The sequence below is a fragment of the Echinops telfairi genome, unplaced genomic scaffold (assembly GCF_000313985.2).
Source record: "Echinops telfairi isolate 266 unplaced genomic scaffold, ASM31398v2 ScPeMD7_7416;HRSCAF=8454, whole genome shotgun sequence".
Classification (NCBI taxonomy): Eukaryota; Metazoa; Chordata; class Mammalia; order Afrosoricida; family Tenrecidae; genus Echinops; species Echinops telfairi.
In genome coordinates, this window is record NW_022111316.1 from 1900358 (window position 1) to 1912230 (window position 11873).

The 11873-nt window shown below is 42.0% G+C and overlaps 1 protein-coding gene across 2 annotated transcripts in view; it reads left to right on the forward strand.

The window, feature by feature from the left end:
• LOC101641369 (membrane-spanning 4-domains subfamily A member 6A) overlaps positions 1-11873 on the forward strand; it is a 19541-nt gene that overhangs the window by 1036 nt on the left and 6632 nt on the right. For both annotated transcript variants that reach the window (XM_045297082.1, XM_004715024.2), the window contains exons 2-5: positions 4621-4782; positions 6457-6591; positions 8417-8473; positions 11219-11416. In XM_045297082.1, coding sequence (XP_045153017.1) covers positions 4636-4782; positions 6457-6591; positions 8417-8473; positions 11219-11416 — 537 coding nt within the window. In that variant the 5' untranslated portion in view covers positions 4621-4635. The remainder of the gene's footprint in view (positions 1-4620; positions 4783-6456; positions 6592-8416; positions 8474-11218; positions 11417-11873) is intronic.

The following is an 11873-nucleotide window of genomic DNA, read 5'->3' on the forward strand; positions in this document are numbered from 1 at the left end:
AGCAGGTGACTAGAGCTATCCTTTCAGGTGCTCCTGGGTGAATTCAAACCACAACCTTTCAAGGGGTCGTGGCGTGCTGAAGGGTTGTGTCGTCCAGACACTGTTGTTGCTGTTGTTCAGACTCACAGCGACTCTACGTGCAGTGGAGGGAAACACTGCTGGGTCCTGTGCCATCTGCTCCGCCGTTCTTCTGTTGGAGCCCCCCTACGCAGCCAGGGTGTCCATCCACCTGTCAAGGGTCTTCTTCTATTTTGCTGCCCTGCTACTTTACCAGGTGTGATGGCCTTCCCTGGGGACTGGCCTCTCCTGACAACATGCCTCAAGTATGTGAGACAAAGTCTCCCCATCCTTGCTTCTAAGGAGCATTCTGGCTGTGCTTCTTCCAAGACGGATTTGTTTGTTCTTTTGGCGGTCCATGGTACTTTCAATAGTCTGCTCCAGCATCACAATTCAAATGCATCAGTGCTTCTCTGGTCTTCCTTATTCAACAATAGCAGCTGATACCATTAAAAACACCATGGCTTGAGTCAGGTGCGCCTTACTCCTCAAAGTAGCATCTTTGCTTCACAACATGCTCAAGGGACACTTCTAGCTATGCAGAATGGAATGCTCCTTCAAAGTAGGATAGACATTTTACTTGCCTATCTTGTCTAGTCTCAGTATTGCTACCCTATTCATAAGATTAAGAATTCAGAGTTGTTTAATCATATAGAGTGCAAACATAACAATTGCGAGACTGGTGCAGGACCAGGCAGTGTTTCATTCGGTTGTACATAAGGTCACTAACAGCAACAGCAATGACAACAATGAAGTAAAAATCCCTGGTGGAACAGTGGGTGACACATTGCGCTACTAAATTGGAGGTCATTGTTTGAATCTACTCGTTGTTCTGCAGGAAAATCGAGAGGCAGTCAGCCCCTGTAAAGATTCGCAGTCTGAGAAACCCGAAGGGGGCCGTTCTTCCCTGTCCTACAGGGTTGCCATGAGTCAGAATTAACTTGATGGCCGTGGACTTTGGTGCAGTGAGCACTGGGAAAGCGTTCCACACTGGCAGAACTGCATCAAGCTCTTCCCATGTTAGCCGGCTCTGTTTGTGATGTGTCTGGAGAAGCTAGCTTAGTTAAAAAAAAAATAAAGGAAGTGTAGGCAGATTTCACGAATCTGCAATCCTTCACACACACGATATCCTGTATATCGTCATCACGGGATGAAGGAAGAGCCAGGCGTTTCACAAGATAAAGACAAGGATGAAATGCTGACAGGACTGTTGGAACACCCAAAGCTAATGTCGTCTGGGGACTTCTGAATGCTGCACTGGAACCCCCGGGCTGGTCCCCAGGGACAGGTGGGCAATGCAGAGAGACTTTCTCCGCTCCCCATGCCCCTGCTGGTCCCCTTAGACGGCTACTTGACTTGATCCTGGGTGTAGTTAAGAGGCACCAGAGCATTTTAGAAACAGAACGAACAGGAAGGAGGAGCCTCTGGCTTTAACTGTTTTCCAATTGCATGATTTTTTGGTGAATCACTTGCCCTGTGTCACATACGACTAGCTTTCAGATTATTTGTGGGAAAATGTCATGAACTTTTCATTCAATGTTTTCCGTGAATTTTTTTGACGTCCTTCATCATCAGTGGAGGTACAGTGCTCATATCTTCAGATGTTCTCAGGCCATTGTGCAAACGACGGAGGCGGGGGTGGGGTGGGGTGGGAACAGGAGTAGTTTAGGGGAAAGAGAAAAGCTGAGTTCCTCAGCTCACACCTCAGGCACCTTGATCTTTAAGACGAGTAAGTAGTACCCTGTTTCCCCGAAAGTAAGACATCCCCCGAAAATAAGACCTACTTACAGTTTGCCTCTCACTGAAATATAAGGCATCCCCCTGAAAATAAGACCTCACCGAAAATAAGGCCCCCCTCCAAAGCTACCGTAACTCTGGACTCTGGACCGTAGGGGCAGGCGCCGCTACACAACTCACTGTTGGCTGCAGTGTAGCCGGAGCAGAAAGGAAGTGCGAAGTCTCTTTTAATAAAACAATAAACAATAAATGTGTACCATATTCTTTTTCATGGAAAAATAAGACATCCCCTGAAAATAAGAACTAGCGCATCTTTGGGAGCAAAATTAATATAAGACACTGTCTTATTTTCGGGGAAACAGGGTAGCTGCCTGGGCGCCTCCTGGCCCAGAATCCAGGCTCCTTCTGGTCCACCTCGTCCCGGAAGCTGGCTGGGCCCAGAGCCATGCGCTGTGTGTTTGAGCTCTGATACTGAAATCATGTATTGGCCAGAGACCAATGCTGTGTGGAAACGTCCAGTAGGAGCCCTGATGGACTGAGGAGCAATCGTGAGGAACTGGGAAAACGTGGGTGAACGAGCCCTTCTGGCTAAGACCTCTTTCCTGGTGGATTTTCACGCCCAACAACAACAGTGGGGAGCATAATGGAGCACTTCTCTGGAGATATCAAGGTCATCAGACCGAGTATTGGGAAGCAACCATGGACCCAGAAAGTAAAGGAATGGAGGGATTTTCCCGGTCCCACTGAAGAAAAAGTACATTTCGTCAAAAAGAAGAAGTGGGGCGGGCCACCGGATTGTAGCTCCATTTTCAAGCCTCTCACTTTGTCGCAGGTGTCATTTGTGTTTCGAAGTTATTTTTAGACCGAGTTCCCCTTTGCATGAGAAGTGAGCAGACAGCTTACTTAGAGCCCCTTGATTTCCACCCCACTCCCCATTCATTCATTTCTTCATCGCTGATGACTTTTTGTCTTATAATGCCACCACCATTTTTTAAAGCAACACTTATAAAACTGCTGGGGCTTGTAAGCTGGTCATTCAGACTGTATGTTTGTCTGTGTAAAAACAAATATGTAAAGCGATGTATTGTTATATGATTGACTTTTGACCAGGGTAATAAACAGGATTTTTTAATCCCCCAACCCGACCAAAAAAAAGAAAAGGCTAGTAAGTGATGGGTGCAGACCTTGAACCTACACTTATGGTTCTGTTCTCATACCTTGACCTACAGCCACCTCTCAGACTAAATAAACTGAGATTCCAAACTGCTATTGTCAGGTGCGAAGCAGCCTTGGAGAGGAAAAGGTAGTATGAATGAGTGGATTTTTAAAGTTTTAGATGAAAGGATGTGCTTGTCCTTAGGTGCCCATTGAGTGGTTTCCCATGCATGAAGACTCTATGTACTCAGAAGGAAACCCTCCCAGTCCCGTGCCATCCTCACAATTATTCTTATGTTTGAGCGCACGATTGCAGCCACTGGGTCGATCTATATTGTTGAGGGGCTTTCTCTTTTTTGCTGACCGTCTATTTTGCCAAGTATGGTGTTCTTGCCCCGGACTGAGCCCTCCTGGTACCATATTCAAAGTATAGGAGACAAGGTCTTGTTGTCCTCCTTTCTAAGAAACACCCTGGCTCTGCTTCTTCCAAAGTAGATTCAAAGTAACTGTGCTCTAAACCTGGTTCTACAGCTTTCCAGTGACTGGGTTAGAAATAGCTATAACCACAGATTTTTCTTAAGTATTAATTCTATATCTCCATATATGTAAAATGCGTGTTGTTTCTGTTTATAACACCTGTTACATAGTTAACTAACTAACATGCCCAAGTGAGAATCGAACACACAGCCATCAGAAGTTTATTCTGCCTCCTATTGGCCCTATGGGTTTCTAGAGCTGCAGATCTTTGCAGGAGCAGACAGCCCATCTTTCTCCTACGGAGCAGCTGGTGGGTTTGAAAAGCTGATCCTGCAGTGAGTAGTCCAATGCTTACCCAACAGCACCATCAGGGCTACTTAACTAACTATATGGTTATTCTAAATCTTGAAGGCACTATTGGAAAACTTATTGCAAAGAATAGTATGAATAATTAGGATGAATGCTATTAAATTTTATTAAGCTAAAATAAGCATACAGAGTTATGTGAGTCAGTACAGAACCTAGACAGGAAAACCTGAGACAGAATTATTATCAAAAATTACTGGTAGGGTAGGTTACAGTGAAACTTATTCAATAGAAGGCAAACAGTCATTGTAGGGGAATTTAGGGAGACAGAGAGAAATGGAGATTTATCCTCATATTGATGACAATCTGGTGTGACTATTTGCTTCTCAACATTGGGACCAACAAGATTCATGGTGTTGCCTCCCTTGGACTGATTTATTACCTGTAATGGATGGGCTATGCCAGATGTTATCGAAAAATCCTCATGAAACCAAGACTTTAAGGCTTTTCTGCTCCACATTACTAACCCATGGACTAACAGGCAGACAGTTTGGGAAGGGCAGTACCTAGGAGCCCTAGACATTTTTTCTCTCTTTTTAAATAATTTTATCGGGGGCTTCCTCAACTCTTATCACAATCTATACATACATCCATTGTGTCAAGCACATTTGTTCATGTGTTGCCATCATCATTCTCAAATTATTTTCTTTCTACTTGAGCCCTTGGTATCAGCTCCTCGTTTTTTGCTCCCCCAACCTCCCTCCCTCACGAACCCTTGATCATTTAAAAATTATTATTATATTTTCATGTCTTACACTGTCTGATGTACATTTTTAAGGCAAATGAATTTATCAAGCTGAATTTATCTATTCTGCCCTCCTCCCCCAGATTGGCGGCACCGTCATGATGTCAAAGGATATGCCCAATGAGAACATTGTGGTCCTCACACAAAGTGGCATCCATCTTCCTCAAACAGAGAAACCAATACCTCCCAACACGGGACAGGATAACCTGATGAAGCATGTAAAGGCAGAGATTAAAGTTATTGGGGTGAGTCCACATCAGAAGAGGTTGGAGCTGGGAGGTTCAGAGAGAAGGGACTGTGTATGTTTGGGGGGCAGAGATCCATTCTAATCTGGGGACTCCTATGTTTTGTCAGGGAATTCCAGGCTGAGACGGAGATTCATTTGAATATTTTTCCAGACTTTTACCTTTACCTTGTGAGATTCTTTCCTGTATCTTGAATGTGAGCATTTGAGTGTTGGATTTTTGGTGCTGTGTTTTGAGTTTTTCAGTAAAATGTTTGCGTGTTTGTACAATTGCGAAGCTAAAAAAACAATATGTGCATACATTTGATAATATATATAATGTATAATACATCTACTCCTCACTTACCACTATCTTGACTTCATATGTACAGCAAAAATAAAAAACGTATTCTCTGACTGTTTTGTCTATTGACAGCATATATCTGGCATTAAGCAATACTGAAGTGTGAGGTGAGAGTGATATTAGGTAAGGTTATGTGTCAATTTGGCTGGATCATGATTTTCAGTAGCTCTTCAGTTAGGTGATAATACAATTTGGAAGATATGTAATGAAGCAGTCATCTCCATTTATGGTCTGATGTAGCCATCCTTCATTTTCAAAAACATATTTTGCATATCAACCGGCTCTTTGGTACCTATCCATGCTGATAGGTGAGGAGATAGATAGGTAGATAAATAGAATCTTTTACAAAAGAGATGGTGGTAAATAATTACATAATTCACATCCTTTTTGTATTTTCCCCTAATTTGTGCTTCATTATTCAAATTGATTTTTAAAAAAAAACTTTTCTCACTGAAAGCTTTCTTTTTCATGTCCTCCGTCATTTTAGGAGCAGAAGTGATTTTTCGTTTGTCTGTCTCTTCTCATAATTGTTGATGACAGAAGTTCTATTCATTAAATGACAGGCGGGAGCGGGAAGGGATCCATCGAGGGCTCAGAAGAACAATATAGGACTCTGGCATGAGAATGGGCTCTGTACCATTTCCCTTCATCTCCTAAGCCTTCAGAAGCTGGTGAGACAGGTTGGCTTGCCTCACCTAGAGAGTAATTCTGCTTCCTGTGGGGCTTATGGGACATAAGGTTTGGGGAAGATTGAGAAATGTTAATAGAACTCTGAAACTCAGAGAAAAGGAGAGGGAAGCATCACCTTCTATGGTAGAACTTCAGGCTCTTCCACAATAGAAACAAGGGTTGAAGAGGCCAAGAAGGTCTGAGCCCATGTTGTGGTGTCTAATGAAATCTGTGGTGTGTGGTGAGAGGCTTCCACGTTGTCTGCACTCAAAGGGATATGAGTAATCTGATATTCGTTAGTCCCATATGATATAGAAGGAGGAGCTAATAGTTATCCATTATGGATTTAGAGACAGAGGAAAAATAGCCCTGCACATTTCATAAGCTGGGAACAGTCTAGAAAAGACAAGGGCTTGAGAGGCAGAAACACCGAAGGTTTGCTGGACACTCACCATACAATCACCAACCGTTCTTAGTGTGGAAGAACTTCATTGCCAGACACAATGGCTCTCATACTCCGCACTCTAGAGCGTTCCACCTGTCTGCATCCCCCTTGAGGGCTTGCAGATAGTGACAAGACACTGGCATGATGGGAGGAGCGCGGAGGCTCTGTGCAAACAAGTGGTGGTGTTTTGACCTTCCATCTTCTCCCTCTTCCAACAGACCATCCAGATCCTGTGCGGGTTGATGTTGTTGAGCTTGGGACTCCTTTTGGCATTTTCTTCTTTTTCTCCTCAATTCACCCCAGCCTTCTCCACCCTGCTGAAGTCGGGTTACCCTTTCATCGGAGCCTTCTGGGTAAGTAGAGCTCCCTAGGAGGAGAGGTTGGAGTGATGGTGGGAGGAAGAAGCCAGTAGCCTGAACTATTCATCTGTCACCTTGATATCAGTGCAGAGCGAAGGGTCAATGGGTAGGACTTCTTGCCTTTTCTTTGGAGATCTCCTTTTTTTTTTTAACCTTTTATTGTGACTTGGGTGAAAGTTTACAGAGCAAATTAATTTCCTAGTCAATAACCCATACACATTTTGCATCGGAATATTGATTGTGTATTTTGGGTCATTGGTTTCTGTTTGAAGATTTGTTGTTTCTTTCTTTTGTGACTGTAGGCTTTATTAACTGTTGTTTTTCTAATGGTGGATGCTAGGTTAAGACGTTCATTTTGGTCCTTTTTCTGAGGTATCATTGCTATAATGTTTCTCCGAGTGTGTTGTTGTTGTGTTCCAAAGATTTGGGTGTGTTGTGCTTTTATCTTCATTTGATTGAAGGAATATATTTGTTTCACCTTCTTTTTTCTTCAACTACCCAATAGTTTTAAAGCAAAGTGTTATTCTGGTCAATAGATATATTTATTTTTCTTGATTTTCCTGTTGTTGATTTATAATATTATACCATTGTACTCTGATATTTTTAGTATTTTGAAGGTTTTAAATTTATTGAAGCTTGCTTTGTGGCCTAACATATGACGTGTTGTAGAGCAAGTTCCATGTACACTAGAAAAGAATGCATTTAGCTGTTGTTAGGTAGAGGGTTCTCTATACATCTAGGAGATAAAATCAGTTTATGGTATTGTTTAGATCTTCTGTATTTTTGTCGTGTTTCTTTCTAGTGATTCTGCCCTTCATTGAAAGCGCTGTATTTATATATAATTACAAAGTACTATAATAGTCTTCTCCTGTCACTGTGGCGCTGTTTCTCTTTTCATTTCTGCTGAGTTTGATTACGTACTGTGAGGGTCTCTCAATGGACCCATAAGGAGCCTTGGTGGTGTAGTGGGTTGCACATTGGACTGTGAATCTCAAAGTCAGAATTTTGAATTAACCATCCAGTGCTTGAGATAAAGATGTGGCTTTTTACTCTCATAAAAATTACAGACTTGGAAACTCACAGGTTTTTGGTTGTTTTTTGGGGGGGCGGAGTGGGAGGGGTGTTGCCATATGCCTGTCATATAGATGATATAGTCATAATTTTCCTCTACCTTTTGCTTTTGAGCTTATTTTGTTTCACGTCTAATATGTATCTCTTGTAGACATATTATTTAGTCATGTTGTTCAGCTTGGGACTTATTTTGATCCCCTCTGCTACTTTCTGTCTATTGTTTGGTACATTTAAGCATTTACAATAGGCTTAATTATTAATAGACATGAATTTACTGTTTCATTTTGCTGGTTTTCCCTGTATTAGTTGCTCTTTGCTTATTTATCCCATATATTCTCCTGTGCTGAGTTATATCTGCCCTTTCACCAGTCTTTCTTAATGATATACAAGTAAAACCAAACTCACAACTGTTGAGTCAATTCTGATTCGTAGCAATTCCATAGCACAGGGCAGAATAACTCCATAGAATTCCTGAAACTATAAATCTTTACAGGAGCCAACAACCTCATCTCTCCCCTGTAGAGTGGCTGGTGGGTTTAAACTACACCAACCTGGAATTAGCCACCCAATGCTTAATCCACTGCACGATGTGTTCAAAGGCATATGTACTCAAATGAGGTACCATTATTGTCTTTTGGGTGACTGGAGCTTGTTCGATGAATGTTTTCCATAAATACCACAATAGTAACATTGTTGCTACATCTGCACACAGAAACTAACCTGACCTTGTCCTCTGTTCTCTGAGTAGTTTGTCATCTCTGGATCTCTGTCGATCGCTACAGAGAGAAAATCAAGTAAGACGTTGGTGAGTATGAGAACGACAATCTACAGTTCTATGAAGACAAAAGAAATGTAAAGACAGTGATTCCAGGGCACTCTTGCTTGCCATTTTGCCAAGTGGGAAACAGATGTAGGGTAACTATTTTGCAGACTTAAGAGTTCAAGCTAGATCTTCCATATCTCTGGCTAGAGCGCATTTCTCATTTCTCCCACCACATCAGTGTCTGCTTTCAGGATATTTCATAATACCGTAGACTAGACGTATCCTCTAGAAAAAGCCTGTCTCCTCAGAATATCTTTCAGGTGGTAGCTGGATGTCAAACTTTGGAGGAATTCTTGGGGTACTGTCAGATGAATGTTGACTACTAACTACAAGATTGTGTGAGGACTCATATTCCATTGTTCTAGTTATTTGACCTGAAATCTAACACTGCTGTAGAGTTGAGCTTAAGCTCATGAGGCCTAGCTATTGATATTAGTTATTTATATTGATTAAGAAAACAATTTTATCTGCCTGTTCCTCTTTCCAGGGAAGACAAGAAATGGTAGAAACATGAAGAGAAATGTTGGTTTATAGGGAGAAGATTTTAAGAATCTGTAAAAGTTTGCTAAGTTTTCATTCAAACCTATATCTTTCCAGTGATTGGAATTTGAGGGATACATGTGAGAGTGCCACTTAATATCTCCTGAAAGCAGCAAAGAAGTTTTAGAGCATACTCAGGCCAATTACAATATCTCTTTTTCATCAGGATTTAGAGTACACTATTGAAAACATCCCTCCTTAAACCACAAGACCACAAGGTCTAGTAGAACTTTCTGAGTTAATAGAACTGAACCATAGCTAGTTGCCACGTGTGATTACTAAGAGTAAAACATGCGCAGTTAGTATACTGAATACCTGATCTGTTGGCTACCATATTGAATAATTCAGCAGAAGAGAAATAGCTCCATGATTTCATGGGAAACATATGAGGCTCTTATTCCCCAAGAAGAACCATTTCACAGCAAACTTGGCAGTGAATTCAACGATACAGGATGGGGTTGCAAAGTGGGCTCAGGCTCATCAGAGTCAAATAGCTGGAGTGGATTTTATTCCATCACGTATTAGACTAGCACTGTCCATTAGAAACCTAATTTATTCTGAGCAATGACTGTGGCTGGCTGTCAGGAGGCCCAGAAACATGGACTTCAGTTGTTATTTGGGAGACATTAGAGTTGGGAGGAGGAAGAATGTCCACTAGTCCTCTAAAATGTGACAGAATTCTAACTTCTGAGACCCTAAAAGATGGGGCCTCCATGATATTATGCAAACTTTGAATGTATGGTTATATGAGTGCTCTGGAGCTCACTTACCTATGAATACAGTTTTAAGAATGGTTTTAATTCAATGTCCTCCTTCTTTCAGTTGGGATGACAGAGAAGTCACTTATGAGATAATTATTGATTCCCCTTACTTGATACATGCAGACTCAGAGTGGGACATGAAACAGAGGTAGTGAAGACCGAGCAGCGAAGTTAATTCTGTGTCCCCAGTTTTCTGACTTCCAGATCAGACTTTTCTTCTGGCTCCTATGCTTCCTATCATCTCTGGATCTGCCTCCATCGTTCCTTGGGCATTGCAAATGGTTTTCAGCTGACTGTTAACTAAAAGGATGGCATTTCAAACATACCCAGTAGTGTCACAGAACACAAGCCTGGCGGTCAGCTTTCAAGAAAACCCACTGGAACTCAGTTCTACTTTGTAACACATAAGGTTACCAGGAACCAGAATGAGCTTGATGGCAACAGGTCTTGGGTTGGGGGACCGGGGGTGTGAGTCTAGAACTCTGTCTCTAGCTATCTACACAGAGGGGGCAAGCTACAGCTCTGTCCAGAAACCAGGAACTTCAAGAGTCTGAGAACTATCTTTGAGTAGGTGTGCAAGAAAGAATGAAGTACTAATCTCCCCCTAGTGTGAATAATGCTTCCACGAGGAGTTTCTGGGTGAGTTGGGTGAGAAAACTGGTCCACTGGTATCTTTGCCTCAGGTCATACTCTGGGCGATTTTGCAGGTTTAACCTCAATTATCTTGCTGTCTGTCAGCGTAAGACATTTAGGAGACCAAGATGTTCTTCTGCCCCACTAAAGTTCTAACTAAACCCAAACCCAATCCATGATCAAAAAGTCCATTGAATTGAATTATCCTATTGAGAGCCCAGGTGGCATTGTGGTTATCCCCTGGGCTGATAACCTCAAGGTCACTAATTTAAACCCACAAGCTGCTTCCTCAGTGAAATGCTTGGCTTTCAACTCCTGGAAAGAGTTACAGTCTCAGAAACTCACAAGTGCATTCTACCCTGTCCTATAGGGTCTCTATGAGTCAACATTGACACCATGGCAGGGAACTTTGGTTTGGGGTTTATAGTGTGTTCAAGATTGTAAATCCTTATAAAAACAGGCCACTCCATCTTTCCCCCATGGAGCAGTTGGTGGGTTCAAATATGCAAATTTTAATTAGCAGCACAGTGCTTAACCACAGCATCACCAGGGCACCTTGAAGTCTGGCTAGGGGGAAACATTTCATTTATTCGTGTCCTCATCCAAGACCTATCTTCTACATTTAGAAACTTTGCTAGGTCTGAAGAAGTCATACAGAGATACGTGATCTCTCCTAGGCCTCCCGAGGAAGATAGACAAGGAAATAAATTCTTTTGGTTCCTGGAAAAGAAATATAATAGATGCCTTTATTGCTCATGAATAGTTGATGCTTACTCAGCATTTCTTTTTTTAGGTAAAGGGAAGCTTGATCACAAACATTCTGAGCTGCATATCTGCTGTAGTGGGTTTCATTCTCCTCTGTATCAACCTGGATGGTTTGGACCAAGCCACACTGAAGTGTAATTTAGACAAAGAGGCTGTACCAACCAGACATTTTTACTATGGCTCTGACCATGGTGAGGAGTGCCCCATGATTTCTGCCAGTTTAACTGTAAGTATGTTTACATGGGAATCTTCTAACCTAGTATGACGTTTCTGAAATTTTGACTTCTTTTCTCTCTGCTTTTGAAAATTTCTCTTTTATTTCTGGTTTGGGTGTTTTGGGGATGGCCATGGCTACATAGAGGAAATGGGGGTTATATGACTGAGATAAAGGTACTGGGCTGGATTAAGTCTCAAAAGGGCAGAATTGAAGACTAATGTCAAATAAAGTTGATGCTGAAGAATGAAAGTGCATTCTTGGTGGTGCTCCTTAATGATTGAATTGATAGAAGAACTTATAAAATATGAGTGGTCAAACCAAGAACCTTGGTATATGGAATTAAAATAGTAATAATCAAAGCAGAATGACCCACATGATCAGTAAACATCAAAAAGGAAACCTGGTATACGTGTGTCATGGGTTGTTAACTTGGGCTGAGCAGACACCAGACCTACCCTGTTTCCCC